General features: G+C 42.6%; 1 protein-coding gene across 7 annotated transcripts in view; it reads left to right on the forward strand.

Moving 5' to 3' along the window:
• myocd (myocardin) overlaps window positions 1-20550 on the forward strand; it is a 73856-nt gene that overhangs the window by 47931 nt on the left and 5375 nt on the right. For 4 of the 7 annotated variants that reach the window (XM_008437733.2, XM_008437732.1, XM_008437731.2 and 1 more), the window contains 5 exons: window positions 9670-9735; window positions 18765-18949; window positions 19598-19702; window positions 19781-20100; window positions 20263-20419. In XM_008437733.2, coding sequence (XP_008435955.1) covers window positions 9670-9735; window positions 18765-18949; window positions 19598-19702; window positions 19781-20100; window positions 20263-20419 — 833 coding nt within the window. Of the gene's footprint in view, window positions 1-566; window positions 965-9669; window positions 9736-18764; window positions 18950-19597; window positions 19703-19780; window positions 20101-20262; window positions 20420-20550 lie in introns of those variants that run through there. The other 3 variants (XM_008437736.1, XM_008437735.2, XM_008437738.1) reach the window with 3 other exon arrangements.

The following is a 20550-nucleotide window of genomic DNA, read 5'->3' on the forward strand; positions in this document are numbered from 1 at the left end:
CATTGTTTTCTGCGAGAAACTGGCCTTTGGTTCCTTTAGGGCTCTGCTTCTTCAGCATCTGTTAAATCTTGCTGATGGTATTTTGACGTCAGACAACGGTTTGGATTTTCCTTCCTTAACAAGCTTATCAGAGAGTTCAAATCTCTTGGATTCTCCAAACTTTTGTAAAAGCAACCTCCCACCCCATTCTAAAATCTAGYACTATTTCACTTTGGAGTAAAGAACTGTAGGATCAGACTTTTTGGCCAATGTTTTACCTCTACTCAGACTTTTGGACTCAGCAAAGAAGTGAAACTGCACATCTTCCGTTCTGCCTGTGTCACGGCTCCACTGTCTTCCTCTGAGTCTCTATCTCGATCTGCCTTTCTCCCTGCTAATGACAGTCAGCTGGGCTGATAGGCAGATATATTTACACTGGTGGCAAGGGAGGAAGAAGTCATCAGCCAAACCCTGTTGTGCCTCTGGGTTGCAGCAGGCGGGGCTTGGAGGAAACCCTGGCCCCAGCTCGGCCCCTCCCTGAGCAGGGCATATCTCTGCGTGTTGTCCCCGGCCCCAGCTCAGAGCTCTCAGCCAGAAGGGACCAAAGCCTCGTCGGCCCGCAAAAATCACACACTCCCACATCAGCTGYTGTGGGGTGAGAGCGGAGGAGAGAAGAGCAGCGGCAGACGGAGGAGAGCTAGATTCCACACCAGCTGAGCAGCACAAAACTAGAACGATTTAGTTTGTTGTCACACACTTTTGCCAGTTAGTKCTTCTTCTTAAGCTGTTGATGAGGTGGCCAGAGCCAACTCTGTCTCCCATGAGTCTGTGGTCCAGAGGTCGCCCGAGGGCTCGAAGTGTGTACGACTTCTTGAAAGTTTGCGGCTTGTTTTTGAAACCTTTGAACGCTGGAACTGTACTGAAATCATTATGACTCTTCTGGGCTCCGAGCACTCCATACTGATACGAAGCAAGTTTAGATCAGGTAAGTTCATTTTTGGATTGCTTCTGACTGTATGCTCTCTGTTTACTAGCAAACTCTTTTGCTCGGTTATCCTGCAACACCTTGCYGGCCAACACTTGGGACTTGCTTGAAATCTCTTACGCATCATTGCATTTAACTCCCTTCTGCATTGAGGCGTTGTCACGGCAGCCCGGCAACAGGTGTGCGCAGCTGTACTGCTGTCTTGTGTAGGTACAGTTGACACCACAGTCTGCCTCCAGAGAGCTGAGACTAGCGGCATGCCTCGTCACACCATGATGAATTTACAGCTGGAAGGATTCCTCAAGGTCTGTCTGCTTCCTTGTAGATGTACCCACGTGCTTGTGATGCCTCATGCAGGTTGGTGCACTTGTTCCCTGGTGGTGGTGGTGCTGCTGAGGGAGCTTGTCCAGGTTTCCCCTGTCTGATAAGAGTGATTAGATGTTGAAGAGGTGTCAGAGGTCAACTAAATATGGCTCATGGGGCACAAGACTCTGTGTACCTTTTATTCTTCCCTCCTCCTGTATGCACACATTCAGTTCCATTAATATCTCTGTCCATCCATTTGCAACACAGAGTCACAGCAGACGGTGCCCATCTTCAGCGGTCAGTAGACAAGAGGTGGTGTACACCCCTGGCAGGTCATTCCAAAACAGTGCATTTCTTATTCAGACACTTGTTCTAGTTTTAAAGGTACCATCTGTGATCCTGTGTGTGTGTGTGTGTTTGCGCAGTACCACTGTAGTGTGTGTTATCTGACCAACACTGCCACCTCCCTGAGGAAAATGTAATTGGTTGGGGTGAGAATCAGCTGTGAGGCTCCATGCAGGTCACTGAGCGGTGAGCAGGTGAATTTCGGTGAGCGGTTTCTCTCGTCCATGCGTCCGCTCTGCCGGTCAGCTGTGATTGCATTCCAGAGATTGCGGGCCAAATGTCCCTTTTCCTTTGAGCCGTTCGGAGCTCCTGTGCTCCAAATGGCGATGAAACTTCTGTGCTGTGGGGAATTTTTAAGGATTCCAGTAACAAATCCTTTCTGCTAGAAGGACTGTGTTGCTCTAACCCGAGCGCTCTGAAAGGATAATGCGGCACAGATGTAGAGATACCGACTCTAAGCTTGAGTCCACTTGATGTTACAGTCAGAGGAGTTAATACTGGGTGAAACATATAACAACCGACGTGACTGTTGGAACTAATTTACGAGTGCCTGGGTGAGCCTACAGAAGGAAGACAGCCTGTAAATCTCTATGTGCTAACTGCTGAAGACAGGAGGGAGTCTGAGACAATTCAGCCTGTGGAGAATTTACAGTTTTCTTTAAGCTGCAGCACTCTGAGTGACATTCAGCGGCCTGTGAAAACCAACAATTGTTGATACTTTTCCACCACGCTTGAACTACAAGATCCCAGCCATGGGAACCGCTGCTGCTCGCCCGTAGCCTAAGGGAGCATTTAGCTCTATGTGAACACTGCCAGTCGTTGCCTCTTCTGCATACAACACGCTGCGGCTGCGCTGCTGAAGCCATGGGAACTGCCTCCGCTTTGTGGAGGCTAAAGGGAAAGATAAAGATCTCATTTATGAGCTCCCCAGAGACTACACAATGTTCTTCAAGTGTGTCACCCACTAATGCTCATGTTGATTTGAATAATGGCTCAAACAGTAGTGGACGACGTTCTTGAGATGCTCACTGTGACATTGCGGTGTGAACGAGGGGTCCAACTTGAGGTAAATGCCAGATCTTGAGGGGTCTGCTGTATACAGAATAGCAAATGAGCATGTCTTCATACGAAACCACAGTATTTATATCTACTAAAAAGATGCAAATATTGGTTTAATTGGCACCAACATGCAGACAAATTTAAACAATAATTTAAAAAAAAACCCAGAAAACTAAATCTTAAACATAAATTTTGTTTTCCTCTCCCCTCCCCCCCAAGAAGTACATTTCATCAGTTATGGTACGAGTAGAATTACAGATTCTACTCGTACTAACAAAAAAATGTAGGCCCTGAGGAGAAATTACTCCCAATTTGGACATAATTTGATACCCAGTGCTTATGCTCATGTTGGGTGTGTGAATGATTTGATTGGCAAGGAACGAGCACGTCAAGAACTGGCATAGGGGGATACAACAGGTGGGACACTGAGTCAAAGAGACCAGGCAGTTACAATAGTTTGTGACGGCTTCATGCCTTTTAGATGCAGTAAGCAGCAGAATCAACTTTTGAGAGAGTTCTGTGTGGATCATGAATGCGACCGGGTGGAAATGAGGTGTAGGGATCCACGGATATCACAGAGGTTGAACCCAGTGGGTATTCATCCTCGACATTGCTGAACAGTTGCCTGGTATTTCCACTTGACTTGATGTGGAGCCAATAGAAGCTTCCTCAACGTCTAACAAGTATGAGTGTAACTGAAAATCAAATGCTTCGGTAACCGACTGATAAGTCCTTCATTTTATTTGTAACTCCGCTGCCTACGCCCCCTGGTGCCTAATCTAGACATAGCAGTTCCTTGTAAATCTAATCATCTACATACTTATCACTGGTCTCCACAGGGACCAACTGTGCCAAAATCAAACCAAATCTCCTAGAAACTCAAGTTTTTTTCTGAAAAGTGAATGCCAGCTAAACTCAAGATGATTTTTCTCAACAAATATCCGTAAAACCAGATATTGGTTCCACCAGCTAGTTTATACTGGTGGGAAAAAAAACAAAGGCGGCGTAAAATGACGAAATGATTCCCTTTCATATGGATATGATTTACTTCCCTTTCCCTTTAATGTGGTTGTGTCAGCTGCTCACTTAGAAAAGGTTTGGGAGGCACTCTGTAAGAAACAATGTCAAATAATTCAGCTTATTGCGGCAGTAAATTGGTTTATATTTCTTTGATGCAGCCTCAATAATTTTACACTAACTGGACTGAAATAGTTTGCGAGACCAGGGAAAGTATACTCCAACGTTCTGACAGGGAATGGCATTCTGGCTGCACATAAAAAAATGTACAGTTTCCTTCATTTTTTTTCCTTTCCACTTGTTTTCAGCCTACCACTGTTGACCATAAGTCACAGGCAGTGGAACCTCTCCAGAAACATTTATGGTGGAGCGTCGTCTCCCCTGCAGTCAGGCTCTGGYTCTCTCTCGTTCATAAGTCTGACTCTTAAGTGGCCAAAAGCGTTGGGAGTAACATATGTGCGTTCTGTTTTAAGGTGGATTTTCGCTTCATACTAGGGTATTAGAGTAAAAATAAACCTTATGCTTCATTTGGGAACACCTGTTTACGAGATGGTAGACAGCGACGCTCATACATCTGTCGCCAACACATTCCTGTCCGTGTCGATGAAAGTTTAGGGGGAGATTCGGGTGACGAATGCGTCCTCTCCTTAGATTGTTGGAGTTCTGGTGCAAAAGTGTGATGTTAGTACTGTTCTCCTGTGCGAGGCACACAAATGGATGATAAATAGCGAAATCTCTCGGCTGGCTTGTTTAATTATCTCCACTTCAGTCACACAAAACCGCCTCGAAACGCGGTTTATTTACATTATAAATCTGAGCACTTGTAAATGCGGCTGTCGATTTGTATGTCCTTTGTTGTCAAGGCACCCCAGGCTGAAACAAATGTCTTTGGTTTCAAAGTCAACAGTGTGTTTCAGCTATCTGTGATTACGCGGCTCAGCTCGGCTCGACTCGACTCGGCTCCGCAGGCAGGACAAGGCAACGCTTTGGAGAAAGAGCAGACTGTATGGCAGCTGCTGTGCTTTCTTAGGCACAGTTATTGATAACCTGTCAGTACGCTCAGCACAGAGCAGTGCGGCCTGACTTCAACCGTTGCCTTCGCCAAGAAAATAAGACATAAAACCTGCATGTATGGGTGAGATTAAGCCTGTCACCTGGCTGAAATATGAACTTGTTTTATCAGCTTGCAGGCAGCACCGAAGTGATCAGAAAGAAGGGCTCAGTATTCAGGATTTGGCTCGAGAACATGTGGGAGTACACTGTTGAATTTACCGTTATCTTTGTCAACCGAACTGTGACACTCGAGATCTGCATCTTGAAGTTGTAGTTAAGATTCCTTAAAGTATCTGCTGAAGCAACAAGAATTTATTTTCTTACTCGCAGAAGAGAACTTTCTTGGTTTCAGAGATTGTGACAAATTCTTTTTCTTTTTTCCCCCCAAAGTCCACATCAAGCACGAGCAGACAATACAACAATATTAGATTCTGAGTCATTATGATGTGCTGACAATTGGCCAAAGATTAGAGATTGTAGCATCATCTATATGGCAGACTTCTATGCTTTTACATACACAAATCATCTTTGTGCTCCTCTTTTCCCCTCAACTTAATATACCTAATACAATAGGGCTAAAAGATTCACTGGTCGTAGATAAATATATGGCAGGTGTTAGCTGCCTAGTAAAAGCTAGTCAAGAGCTAGGCAGCTAACACCTGCCTAAGTGTCCACTAGCAAAAGCTAGCAGCTAGCAATGCTAACTTAAGTTTTAACCCAAATAGTTTCCTTGTTTCCATTTGTTGCCAGATTAGCCAACCGCCACCATAGCCAGTGGTGTGCTTATATTCAACTGGACGACCACAATAATAATAGAGTCCTAACACGGATTGAAAGCAGATGTCTAATAGAGTCACGTTAGTGACTGGACCAAGACGACGTCCTTTAGAAGTTCCCAAGAAGAGGCTCGTAGCGCCACAACATTCTGAATGTTTGGAATATTGTGGACATTGTTGTTTCTGGCAAATATAATGTACAATTATTTTTTTCGTTTGTTTAGAAAAAAAAAATTTAAACAGTAAATGGAGTAAGGGAGGCAGTGCGCCAACAATGTTCTTTCTGTGTGTGCCTGACAAAGTAAAGTGGCATAAAAAGCTTATATTGTAGACTATCATAACATAATCTTTACTTTTATATCTGTTTAACAATGTTCTGTGCTCAGCTCTCAGCATGTGCTTCACATAGCATCAACATGCCTAAATTAAATGATCATGTGATTCACTGGTTTCTGTAGAACTTGAGCTTTGGATTCACGCATCTAAAAGTTGCAGCCTCAAGAACTGGGTCATGACATGAGATGCCTGGCTTAAAGAGTTATAAAATACCAATTTATTATTTTAGATATAGCTGTTAAACTTTAAGATGTCTGTTTTGGTCCTGGCTGATCACAAAGTAGCTGTTAGCTTCAGCAACCAGGTTCAGCTGATGTGGATTCATGCTAAATGAAAACTGTCATCTACGGCTATAAACTGCTCATAAACATGTTCCAGAACCTCGCTTCAAAAATCTCAAACTATCCCTTTGAGGAATGAAAAGAAAAAAAAAAAGCTGAACAGAATTAGCTTCCTACAATATTTATATTGCAGTTTGTCACCTGGCTTTTACCAAAACACTTATGTACAACTGTACACCAAAAAGGCGTGCATAAAAAAAAAAAAATATCCTTGACAGTGGTTGTATCAGTTGCATGTTTTGGTCAGCTTCCAGTCAGTCACTAATGCCTGCCTTTGCTCTGTGATGTAGCGAGCTACGGGGTCGTGACCCTTCCTCTTGCTGTAAACGAAAGCAGATGTCACATGAAGGCAGGAGAAGGGGAACGGCCCGGCGTTACGTAACGTAGGTGCTCCGCAGCGATAGAGAGGGCCGGTGTGGCAGATGAGCATCGAGAAAGGTCATTGCAGGTTCTATTCTGTTCTTGACGCACACGGTTGTGGCCAGAGGAGAGCGAATTGAAACCACCTGAGTGAGATGATAAACAATCGGAGAGACGAACAGAATGTGACCAGGCGGAGCGGGAACATTTCATACTTGTGTGTCAGATCCAGGATCAGACCAGGAGACCCTCCAGATAACAGAGAGGAGGAAAAGCACACGCAGACAAAAGAGACGAAAGGAACGGACGCGAGCAGACCAACAGACGCAGAGGAGGTTCATGTTTATGACCTAGTCCCACCTAGGCCACTACTGCGCGCACACGCACACACACGGACACAGCGGGGAGAATCACACACATGCCGTGGACCACACACTGCCTAGCAGATCTGTTTAAAAGCCAGGAGCTGTGTTTATCTTTCCCTACATCCTGCTCGCAGAAATATTTGCAAGAAAGCAGTGTTGTTTTGTATGCGTGTGTGTGCGTGTGTTTTTTTTTTCTTATGCATATGTGGACATGCATAATACTGATAAGGTTCACAAGAACCTGGGTCAATGGCGTGCATAGATATTTTGGGGGTCAGGTGCTCAAGTTGGGTGGTGGGGGGAAGGAGAACCTTGTGCAACAATATTAGTAGATTTTTTCCTGCATAATTTTCAATATCTCAGAGCAAAATTTACGTACACAAAAAATACTTACCTTTGTCTTTGATTTTATCTATCATTTTAAAAAATAGATTGTCTAAATAAACTGATGTGAACGATTTGATGAATTTGAAACAGAATATGCGACGCATACAGCATACCTGCAGACGTCTTCTGGGCACTACAGGGTCGGCTTATAAGCTTTTAATTCCAGAAATGCTACCTTGAGCCACACACTACACTGTTTTAAAATATTTATTTACTTTAAATGGGCACTTCTCCAATCACCAAAAAGCAAAAAGGGCAGGTGCTCTAGCACCACCTAGTGACTGTCTGTGCACTTCCTTGACCAGGATGCAGCTGAAATTCAGTCAGAGTTAGTGCTTAGATATTTTTTAGGAAATTAGGTCTTAGAATCAGCCTTGTGAGTACATTTTAAACAATATAATTCAGACAATACCCATACTGTATATTCAGTTCACATCATCTTATTTGCTAAATTACTCTTCATTCAAGCTCTAAAAACTTTTCTGATGCCAAACAGGTTCACCTTAATGAGTAAAAACTGAGCGTGGTTTCACACTTGAACTGATGTATATTTTTAGCCTTGACATGTCACAGAATTGCACTATTACAATATCAAAAGAATGAAGAGCTATTCATGAACTATTGCATCATGTTGTACGACACCCTGCGATTGCAGACAGACTCGAGTTCTTGAATCTGATCAGTTCAAGCCAAGTGCGCTGGTAATATTTCTTTTATTTACCAGCTAAATGTAATGAGTTGCTGCAAACTTAAAAGCGGTGCCAAGTAGAAGGAGAAGAAGGAAAAGAAAACAGTTGGAGCATTATTTCAGGAACGGGCTGAAATATTTTGCTCCTGCTGTTGGCCCTGACGAAGAGGACACCTTTAACACAAGACGAATTTTTGCATCCAGCTGGTCTCTGAAGTTAGAACTCCAATCTGGAAAGGATATCACACCCCACTTGAGCTATGCTACAGTTTTCAAAAGTAAAAAAAGAAAAAAAAAGAATCTATACGATACAGCACTGTGGTTTTAACTCTTTGAGACAGAAAACAAAGCACAAGGTGTTTCGGTTGTAGCACGGAAAACCAGTGAGACGGACGTAATGATTGTTGTTGCACAGTGTCCATGTCGGCATCAGAATGGCCGATAAAGTCGTAGCAACAGGCTCATTAACTGCAGTAATGAGGTGCAAACAGTCAGAAGTGCAGAGGAGCAGCTTTTTACCATCACTACATTCACCACAAAATCCAGTGTGGCTGGCTTCATTTTGCTCCAATTGAATTTTCCAATTTGGAAATTTGGAAACCTGGGAACTCTGGCCTCGTCTTGGCTTTGAACAAAGCATTTTGTCAAGTTCTGTGTGGAACTAAAGCCAAGATCCAGTGGACACCATTTTAGGTAAAACCAGCATATCTGCCCTGAAAAGACAGTACATGTACAAACAGTTTAATTCTACAGAAAACATCACCATAAGTTTGAAAATGTACATTTAAGAAGAGTATATTTATTTGGAACTTTTAACATCCATGCCATGTTTCCGCTGACTGAAAATAATATTTTAAAAATATTTTTAAATGACCCAGTCAGGTTTCCTGAAGAAAGAAACCTAAAGATTAGGGTGACGGCAAAGAGCGTTATCAGAAGCCAATTTAGTTGAATGAAAACAATTAAATCTAAATCTCCCAGGGGTATAAGTGTTTCTCGACTTATACTGTCAAATAATACAGTCAGGACTCCAAATGCAACAAATGCAGTTGTCTTATTGTCTCATCTGTCCACATTGATCTTTTGGACTATTAGAAAATAAACACAAGCAGCCATGACTAAGAAGTAGCAACAGCATACCTGTCTACCCAAACAGGTATGCTGTAGACAGGTAGCAACAGCATACCTGTCTACCCAAACATCTCCTCTATAAGGGAGGGTATGAATGGACACCAATCTTCTTGATCATATTGACAAGTTCAGTTCATTATAATTCTATACCTGCTTGTCCTTACAAGGTCAGAAAATGGTCTGGTGGCCATCTCCAGCGTTTTTAAGCTGTAATGAATAGTCTTCTATAGCCGAGTGGCAAAATGAAGAGTGAATGGCTTTCAATCTGTTTTCATTTTGGTTATCAGTGGTGTGCACAGTACACTGTAGAGTTCAGTCAGGAATTTGAAATATTTATGAGGGATTTATTTAAAATTGACTTGTAAAGTTGTATTTTCTTTTTCTTGACGTGCACGTCCTACTTCTGACTAGCCACCTGCAGGTTAATTAAACGCAAGCTATTCTGAAACGGCTTCTTCTTTGGATTTTTGCTCTGTCCCTCACTTGTCTCCTCACATCTCTTTTCCTCTTTCCTGTGCTCCTTCTGTTCTCCTTTCATCAGTGCTACAGTTAAGACTTCAGCAGAGGAGGACACGAGAGCAGCTGGCAGACCARGGCATCATGCCTCGTGAGTAACGTTTTCCAACTCTGAGCTGCCTCGCACTCATGAACACATGCATATACATCTTTCTGCCCCCATGCTTTTGTCGTCTCTAAGTAGTAACAGAGAAAGAAGGAATAACTGTAGGGAACCTTCACCCCACACTTAATCTCAACGACACTTCACAGGTCATGCTGATGTATTCCTACTTGATTCCTGACCAGAAGGCACACATAGTCTCTCTAGTGTGTTCTGGGTTGCCTCTGGAGTCTCCTTGTAGTAAGATGTGCCTGGAAGACCTCCAAAGCGAGGCATGCAGTTTGCACCCTGATCAGATGGCCAAACCTCTTTACGGGAGCAGCGGCTCCATTTCAACACATGGCTGATGGAGCTCCTTACCTTAACTCTAAGACAGAGTCTGGTCTAAGGTTAATCTCAGCCGTTTTCTATCCAAGACCTTGTTCTTTCATTTATAACCCATTCCTCATGATCATAAGATTGGTAGGTAGGTAATGTCCCAGGGAGGAGATGTTGTGATTGACATGCATATTCAGTCTCACATTAAGTACCAGGACATCTCTGAAGTGGCAGACTGCAGTGGTGGTCTAGATAAAGATGTCCAGAGATTGTTCTTCAATTTCCAATACAGAGGGTGTTCACTGGCAAATCAAAGCTACTCAGCTGACAAAGCTACTCAGCTATTCTGGTAAAGTTTACTCAACATTGTTTGGGACCTGGCTGTTTAACCTTTGATTCGGAATGATCGGTTTGGCTTTCATCCGAAAGTTGAGGAACTAGAATGACCTTTATCTTCATGGAATTGGTTGTGGAGTTTAGTTGGGAATATATACTTTTTAAACAAGCATTTGGTCCCATCGGTGTCTTTAAGCCATAATCTACAGTGAACATATGCACCCAAGTGTGGGACAGCCCTGATGACAGTCAGCACCTTTTGAGTCTGAGGCTATTGTTGTCAACCAAATCAAGGGGGACTGCTCTCTCTAGGAGTCTCTTCCACAAACAAAGAAGTGAATGAATCTTGGTGTCCTGTTAGAATGGAGCTTGGTGTGGATAGACGGTTTAGGAATTTGTGTGCAGCAACTCAGCTGTTTCAATAACAGGTTAGTCTTATTGAAGAAAAATCTGAGCTAAAACTTTGAAGTTTTAGATTGGATGGTGAGCTCTTTTTGTATTTAGGCTTAGGCAATTTAAGTCTCGACCATCCATTGAATCACACTACAGAAAGCAGCTAATCTGGAAGCTGATCTCAAGTGATTCAGACCAACACTAAAAGTAAGCCAACTTGTGAATTGGATTTGGCCAAGTTATACATGCTGGTGGCCAGGTACTTGTGTTGCTAATGAGTATACAACAGTGTTACCCTTAAAATTTAATGGGAGGCACTTCTGTAATTTTCAAGTCAGGATAATCGTATACCTCACATCTTTGGTATACATTAAAACTAAAAACTAGGCAAGTAGCACGAGTCTCAGCAAAGCTGATCTTGTCAAAAGACATTCACTGCAGAATTAGGGGAGGTAAGTGACGTTGATGTTAATTTTCAGAATAACTGGTACATTTAAGCAAAATTTATCAGGTGGCAGGACTATTGATGGCTACAGATAAAGCAGGTGGATGTATTCATCCTGACAGGCAGAAACCAGGCAGGTCGGTGAGTGACCGCTGAGGAATGCTCTCGTGATGGAAGAATCTCTCTGCCTCAGAAGAGGCTGCAACCGTTAGGGGCTCAATTCAGAGAGCAGGAGAGAACCTGTTTACAGGGCCGCACGCCATCAAAGAGAAGGCACGCCCGAGCACGACAACGTGCGGAGAGAGCTGCCATTTACAAGGCGAAGGCTTTGTACTTTTAATGTCACATAAGTCCCAGATATGATGACATGCAGGCCTGCGTGCTCCGAGTATTCTTCTAAATCCTCGCAGTTCCTGCGATTTATGGGGCCTTGTAATCCTTAGATCAGTGAGACACCGCAGTGTTCGCAGGTATTCTGTTTAGTTTTGACTGCCAGCAACCAGACGAATGAAAACGTGGATTTTTCTTTAATATTCATGAGAAAGTAGGCCGAGACACGATACGGCAGAGAACTGCATGTACTATCGCCTTGAGGCAGAATTCAAGCCTCTTGAACTGTCTCTCATTTTGTCGCGACACAAACTTCATGGTACTTTTTCAAGCTAATGTAAAGACGTTTTCTATTTGTCAATGTTACTCTAAAGCAACATAATCTTGTATTTGCAAACATGGCAGCAGCGATGAGAAAGGCCAGTGCATTAGACCTTTCTTTCCTCCCATACAGAATCAACAAGGTGACTGGGGGACATGGGTAGCAGACCAGGGATTTGTTGAATGATATCTCTGGCACCGTTTGCCATTTCACAGAGGCTCCAACCTTCAGATAAAGCCCTAGTAAGTGTGCGGGGGAACGGAATCCAGAGGTCCGGCTAGGCCCTATCAGTTTCTAGGAGTCTGTCACAGATAAGGCAACAAGGGGAAACGCAATTGGTCGACGGGAACCCGAGCTCTCTTTTAAAAAAGAAATTTCAATTGGCTGTTTATCTCTCTTGGTTGCAGGGAATTGAGTTGGCGCTGTTTGTTTGTACTTTCCTTTCACCCAGGCCGTAGATTCCTTATCGCCCGTTCCTACAGAATTCTGTCAACAGCACTGAAAGTAAGACGTTCCGAAAGTAAGACGTTCCGAAAGTAAGACGTTCCGAAAGGCGACGGCGGTAAGGTCCTCCTCCTGTTGCCGCTTCTGTAGATGTGAATCTTCAAATGCTGGCTGCCTTGGCCTTGCTGTGTTATTCCTGCTGGGGAAGATGGACACGGCACAGGGTCTGTGTATACATTACCCAGGGAACATCTGGTGTTTATTAGACTATTCAAGAATCCGCCCCAGCCTCTCAAACCTGACCGGCGTGTGGCCTGCATAGAAGCACACTGTCTCACTGCTGGCCTCAGGTCTGACTCCACACACACATCGAATCTAATATTTCCTCATAAAGATAATAGAGCCGTAGCTGGCTGCAGGTTTACGGTGCTTTTTCCTTCTTGTGCCTTAAGATCCTCGTCTCCACGGCGGGGATCCTTTAAACCTGGATGGAGACACTTTTTGCCCATCCAGCTTCCCTCTCACTGCCATTCAGCAGGCATACAGTGCTGCGAAAATGTATTTGCCCCCTCACAGATTTCTTCTGCTGTTGCTTTTGTTTCTCACAACTACATTTTTCAGATCACCAAAAACATAAATAAATAATTATGGGAAAACCAGGCCCTTTATGACACTTCTGATTAACAGTGAGAAGTTCTAGAGGAATTTAGATCCACTCTGTTATAGAATTTTTTTAACTCGGACACGTTTAAGGGCTTTCTGGAATTAACTGCCTGTTATATGCCATGCCACATCTTAGTCGTATTTAATGAAAGACTTTGACTACACCTCTCCAACTTCTTCTTTTTTCTTTTGATCTCAGTTTCTGAGGTGGCCTTGCTCATGTGCTTTGGGTTTTCTAAACTTAAGGTCACAAACTGACGACTATTAATCAACTTTTAACCAGTGCCTCACTTATTAATTTCAGAAGAAAAAGCATTCATTCTTTCGATCAATTGTTTGGTCGCCAATGCCTGCTGCAGACTTTGTTCGGTTTTGACCATTCAACCTTTATATCATTCAGCTCTGTCAGCAGATGTGCATTATAACTTTCGGAGACTTTTGTACATCTCGCAAAGCAACTTGAATTATTATTTCTGCTTAATTGTAAAAGTTTACATGTTTGAATGCTGCTGCTAATGTCTGCAATTTAAATTTGCATCTCTGCTCCATTTGAGCCCATTATGTGTTATAGAAAATGTGTTGTTTTTCCTCCTTTCATGATTTGAACTGAATTCTAAATTGTTTTGAATAATATTGCTTTTTTTTAACATTTCACAAATTATTCCACAGTATAATGATCTTTTGTATCGTTTCCCTTTTCTTTCCCAATACATTCATATTTTTGTATGTCCACTTCCTTGTCTCTACTTCTTTCATATCATTGATGCATCTTTTTACATTTTTCAATGGTCTGTCCTGACATATAATAGTTTCCTGTCAAATAATAAATCTGGTTTTAGATCTGAAAAAAAAAAATCTCCACATAGCTGTTGGTTTGCCATAGGTCTGTATTAATTTCTGTCATCATTCTATTTTCTAGCTCTGTCTTTGTAGAAGGCAATGCAAAGCAGGTTTAATTGCACATCACAAATTGGCGCTATTAGCCAATGTCGCCAACTTTGATACTTTTATTAAATGGGATTAGCTTTTTTGTTGTGATTAATTAGGTCTAACATGTATAGCCCATAGACAGCATTGTAGAGAAGTGGTCAACAGAACAAAATTAGCCATGGTTTTCTAAAAATCACCAGTTAGACTGAGGTTGAATGGTTGAATGCTTTGGGGGGGAAAAAAAGGTATTAGTTGCTGAAACCCAGATGTGGTTACTTCACACTCCACTCTCTGGAAACAACCATAGACCAGTGCTTAGAGAAACAAGCATCCTGGAAAAAAGCCTAGACTGTTGATGTCCTGGAAATTGTAAATGTCTGATCTGAGTGAGACATAAAGTACAATATTTGCTTTATCTGAAGTTTAATAATTCTTATCACATGCCATTCTTATTTTAGATGATTTTTTTGTGTGTTACTTTCAAATAAAGTATTTCATCCCTGATGAAGTTTTCATTAAACAGTAATATTCCACCTTAGATGTCCAGAAGCTCCATATCTTTCATTTCTTCTTGGCCCACAGTCATGTCTCATCCCTCTGAAATCTCCAACTAAAATCATATTTGACCAAATAAGTGCGTTTGTTCTTTTATGCACTCGGATAATCAAACTGATTTAGTTTCTCAACTCTCTGCTGGATAATCACTCGAATGCCACAGATTGAACGGAGGCCATGCCAGGTTCTCTCTGGCCCTGATTATTTACCTTGGATTTAACAGAGAGAGAGGGAGTCTGTGGAAGATTCAGAATCTCACCAACTTCAACCCTTTAATTACCACTTCTACATTTATTTTCCTACCACTCAAAGTGTTTGAAGGACTCACATTAGAACTGATCCGGCACAGGAACATTGATTGTCGGGGGGAATCAAAGGACTGGACGTGTGGAGTGTGTAAACTGATGAGTGCATAAAATGACCTTTTCTTTAATATATGAAATTTGTTGTACATTACAAACCATTTTCAGGATTCTGTTTGGCATTCTGCAGTATACTACAATGTTTATTAAAAATTTGCATTAGCTTAATTTTAGCATTCAGTCTTCTTTGATAGAAGTCTATCTGCATTTCACAACATCTTCCCACTCTGCCCTCTAAAGTTCCCCAAACCTTTTGAGTTGAGAGAACATCTCTTGTCCACAGCCCTCTTCAGACAACCCCACAAATTTGCTGTCAGATTTAGTTCTGAACGTTGGCTCGGTCAATCAATATGTTGATTTGGATTTATGCTTGCTCTTATTAGGAAGTGTTGCCGACATCCTCTTTGTAGCCTTGTTGAGCGGTTTCTGCCTTTTCTTCCTCCAGTTTCAGTACTGTCGGTGTTCTCCCATGTTTTCTTAAATTATTGATGACTTTTTTGTACCCGAGCTCAAAGGAGGCGCTGAGGTTCCCAGATCAGACATATACCTCGCCTTGACTGCCTTGAGCTCCTATCCTTGAACGCCAAACCAAACCAAACCAAACCAGACTAGAGACAAACAGAAGGAATAGACTGGACTTTGTGATGAGAAGCTCTTGCTTTGGGTGTAAAAAAAAGACAATAAAAGGCTAATTTGTGGGTCTTCTCATTCACAGCCATAGATGGACTGGTCATAACTCAAAGCAAACTTTCCAAAGGAGTCTCAAAGCATGAACACTACCCAGATTGGCCACTCCAGAGTTGTTGTCCCAGGCATCCATGATATGAAGAAGACATTGAAAGAAGACAATGGAAGTGGACTCATTTTTATGTTCATTCACATGATCTTAATGTCTTACTCTGCGTCATCTTGATCTCCCCTTTGACAGCTCCTCTCTGGAAACTCTGGTTAGACTAAAGCAAATTAAGTTTGCAGAGGAAATTACTAAGTGGCCTTTGGGCATGGGCCCCCACAGCAGGCAGAAATAAATATTATACCTTCAGTCGAGAAAAGCACTGCTGTGGGATCTAGCATATGAGCTAACTTATGATGTTTGTGACTCCACAGTTGGGTGTCGGGCATCTTTCGAGTTCATCACCCTTTTTAAAAGACCTCTGTCGGATTAACAGCTTACTGCTGTCGGTGTACAAACTACAAGATAGATGCAGGTTTTAGAAGCACACTAGATTAACTATAAAGCATTTAAGAACGATATCTTTTATTTTCCTTTGATACCGTATTAGATGACTGGTATAATCTGTTATAGCTATTGGGTAAAATATTCAAAAGATTCGCCCAGTAGTGCATCCTTTATTGGTTTTACCCATTTCTGTTTTTTTCCCTATTTTCAAGAAAGAAAAAACTGTTCAAAACGGGAATTATTTCCGGTTCAGATTAAATCGTTGGTATTTGCAGATTCACCTGTGTTAACATCTACAAATACAGAAGTCAACTTCTGTACTTGTGCTAAGATGGCTTCCACTTGTTTATCAATTCACATTAAGGTATATTTGTGTTTGAACTATTAAAATAGGCAGTCACAGGAAAAAGACACCATCTGTAAATTTTAATGGCATCACCACTGAGTTTTGTCCGGAACCTTGAGTCTTAGTCATCACATTGCTTGGCTCTGGTCCTCCTAACACCACAGCACGTTGTGTAAAGGAGCCAAAGTGCTGCAGGCAGCTGGAGGACAGTGGAGGAGGAGGAGAGCTGCCTTTACTAAGACGGGCAGCAGCTGTATTTGCTTCCAGACTTTTTCTGAAGAAGTGTTCTCAAGCTTGAGTGCGTACTTGTGCCGACATACCTGCGTGTGTGTTTACGCACGGCCTCAGCCAAACTTCAGCTTTCTCTGGTTCCAGAAATGCACCTACAATTAAGGCACATGACAGAGACGGGCTGTTGTACCCGCAGGATGAACCTTTCACCTAAAAGCTCTCTGTCTTCATACCCAACACTCCCACCGATTGGTTTGACCTCTGTCCAACAGTGTTAGAAACGGCGCGAGCTCTAAGCCGGTCACTTAAAAAGTGGAAGTGTCAGCAGTGTACCGGTTTCCTGTAATTCTGCCAACTCAATCTCCCGGTGACATGAAAATTACGTTAAACAGTCACAGAGGCGGGGACAACAGTGTGTCTGAGTGCTGAGAGTTAAACGTGAACAGGTGGGAGGAAATAGCCCTAAGTACAATGCTGTGTACCGAGCAGTGTATTCAGCTTTGTGTGTATTGGTGTGTGTCTACTACAAGGTCATCGAGTTGCACAGAGTGGGCCTGGTGCTGTGACTGAAACCAGGGTCTGTTCCAGCCTGTCACATGTTTGGATACAAAAAGACAATCTTGTACCCCTTTACACAGACACTCACACACACATACGCCTACAGGACAACCTGTACCATTTCCCTCCTTCTGGCTTTGTGCCTTCAGCTCTGTCCGATAGCTGCTGCCAGCTCCAATCAAAGCTCTGCTTCTTATCTGATGGGCCAATCAGCTTCATGGCAGAACTAAAGTAGGTTGTGTTGATCCCACATCCGGGCAACGTAACACCTCTAGTCTGACGTGTGGTAGTAGGTGTCAGTGACAGACTTAAAACAGCCAGATATGCTGGTTGTGATGTAGAACGATTAGAATACTGGGCCCCTGTGCTGGAAGACCGTAGATCCATCTTGTTTTCCCTAAAATACACTCTCGATTACATGCTTGAGGAAAATATTGGCTGTGCTACAATTCTTATTTTACACCCAAATCATTAACATCTTAAGGTAACTGTTGCACTCTTACTTTGCTGGGTTGATTTAAGACAACAGGGTTGAGGTATGGATTTGACACTGCATGCTAGCTTAGAGTCTCAAACCAAAAACAGTTTTGAAGGTTGTAACTTTAAGGGTACCAAAGAGCAGCTTGTTAAGACTAACCAGGAAGTTAAAGCAATACATATTTGGTCCATCAATCCGCTCTCTCCCCCTGGCAATCTTTTCAGCCAGCAGGCTGAAAAGGTTGCCCCCTGGTCCATATGAAACTTAATGGTGATTGGTCAGAATTTCTTGGGTGTGTTTGTTTATATATACAGCTGGACCTGAGTCTGACTATGCTGGGCCCTTAATGTTTCACTGAGCCCCCAACTGCCATTGTTGTACACTTCTAATTAGTTATTTGAAAGAAATTTCCTACACTTTTCCTTAACCTAAAAGACGTTTGTACGCTGCTGAAAACTGCTCTATTACATTTAATACATCTATGTTTAAGCCAGAATGCTTACTGTTATGGTTCATAAATGTATAAAAAGCTTCAAAAACAATACTTAAACCACGACAACCTTTGTTTACTTTTCTCCAGATGCCAGATTTACAGCTAGTGTAAGAGTAATTGTATCATTTAAGTATAATGGAAGCAGTTTTTAAAAAATCTCAGTAGTTGCCTTTGTACAGCTATCATTTCAGTTTCTTTTGTGCTCTAGAGCAGTATAAAGTACAAATAAACATTCTGCCATAATTACTTTGTGACAATTACACTCCCCTCAGCCCTTGGAGGACCTTTACCTCTCCACCTGTTCAGAGTTAAACTGAAATTAACTGGCTCTCCTCTCATTATTGGAGCTGTTGCCAATAGAGTTGCTCTAGTTTCCGGCTCACTTGACAGAGAAAACAAATGTTAAGGGTTAGACAAATTTTATAGCTCAGATCTGTGGAGGATTCCTGTGGTCCGTCTCACTTCTGATAATGTGGTCATTTACAATTAATCTGATCCCAGAGTCAAGCAATTTCTTTTCTCCCTGGTGAGTTAGTACCGGCATTGTTTAACCCTGACCAAGAATGTTGTGTCATGGATGCAGATGTAATCTTCACGTGCTAACTGATCACTCTCTTTTTGTTCCTCCCACAGTGAACCATGGCAAGTTCCCCAAGCAGGAGGACTCGTATGCCTTTGAGGAAGACAGCAGCAGCGAGAGTCTCTCTCCGGAGCAGAACCACAGTGACGAGTCACAGGGCTCAGCCTGCCCTTCATCTGACGCCGTTGGCAGTACGGCCTCCTCCTCCTCCTCACCTGCCCTCACCAGCCCACGACAGGTACAACCCATTGCTTTGCCTGTCTTTTTCCGTCCCTCCGTCAGTCTCTTSCCTGTACCTTCTCACATCCGTGCCTCTACTGCCCTCCTGTGGTGGCAGAGTGAAGTCCACTACCCTAACTGTTAAACTGGATTTGTTGATGCCAACAATGGTAACAAGAAATAAGAAATGTAGCTGTCTAGGATACTTCATGTGAAACTTGCAATCAAGGACTTATGGCTGATCCATGCTGAAAAATATGGCTTGCACAATCAGTTCTGAATACTTTTGGAGGGCTTGCATAGAAGCAAAGGTGTATAAAAACAGGTGCTGACTAGTGACCTTTTCCCAAAATATATATTAGTGTCATTAGTTCTGCTCAGTAGATTTCTGCCGCTTGTTGTTGGGGGTTTTTTCACTTAATTCCCGTCTCCTAAATACTCAATAAAAGCCCGACTGATTATTCCAAACGTCTAAATGTCTTTGATGAAATATAAATGAATGATTTCTAAGTTTATCTTAGTCCCATGTCTAGCTTTATGTGTTTTCTACAAAAAAAATGGTTCATGGAGGAATTTTATTAATTCAAAGAGTAGAGCTGCACAATGCGTCATATTTAATTTGTCATTACAATATCAATACATATAGATGGGTTTGGTATTTTCACAGGGTAGTGCAACCAGAGGCCCACCAGACCAAAGCCAGGAAGAAGGCCTGTCTTCCCCTAACACCAACCAGGTAGCTCCACCAATACCGGTCCCTGCAATAGTCAAGGTTAGCAATCTTTGAATCTTGCTGTCATCTTCTTTTTGACGTGCCAACCAACCAGTTTCGCTTCCCTTTTCTGAACAGTCCAAGACGTCGGACAAGAACCGACATAAGAAGCCCAAAGATGTGAAGCCAAAAGTAAAGAAGCTCAAGTACCACCAGTACATTCCTCCAGACCAAAAGGTGGAGAAGTCTCCTCCGCCCATGGACTCAGCCTACGCCCGACTCCTGCAGCAGCAGCAGCTGTTCCTGCAGCTTCAGATCCTCAGCCAACAGAAACATACTCACACTCATTCACAGATGCAGCAGCCTCAAAAGCAGCACATACACTCCATGCAGGCCCATGCCCAGCAGAGACAGCCCACCTTCAGCTACCAGCCTCAGCTGCCAGTCAGCACCCAGAAGTAAGTCACAGCACTTACAAAATTGACCTCTGCCATTGAAAGACGTTAGATTAGAGATGATGTCCAATAAAGACTAGCTATAGAAAACTGGCTACTTTGTTGTTCATAAGGTAACCTTATGTTTTTCCCAGAGATTAATCTGTTTCAATGTTCCGTTTCCAGGGGCCACAGTGAGCAGATACCATCTTGCGCCTCTAGTGGTCCTGCCAGCAACTCGAACAGCAACTCCTCTTCTCCCGTCAAGAACACATTTCCCAATCAAAACAACGTTTCACCTGTCAAAGTTGGTCCACTACCTGCTAATCTGGATGACCTTAAAGTAAGTCTTAATAGCAATTAAAAGTCAAAGTGTTGGTGCAGTATGTAACTTTGACAAAAATATGGTTTTTACATATTTGTTAAAAATGTCACCATGTCGTGACGGTACATATAGATGTATTCCATCTTTAA

This window comes from Poecilia reticulata, linkage group LG19 (assembly GCF_000633615.1).
Source record: "Poecilia reticulata strain Guanapo linkage group LG19, Guppy_female_1.0+MT, whole genome shotgun sequence".
Classification (NCBI taxonomy): domain Eukaryota; kingdom Metazoa; phylum Chordata; class Actinopteri; order Cyprinodontiformes; family Poeciliidae; genus Poecilia; species Poecilia reticulata.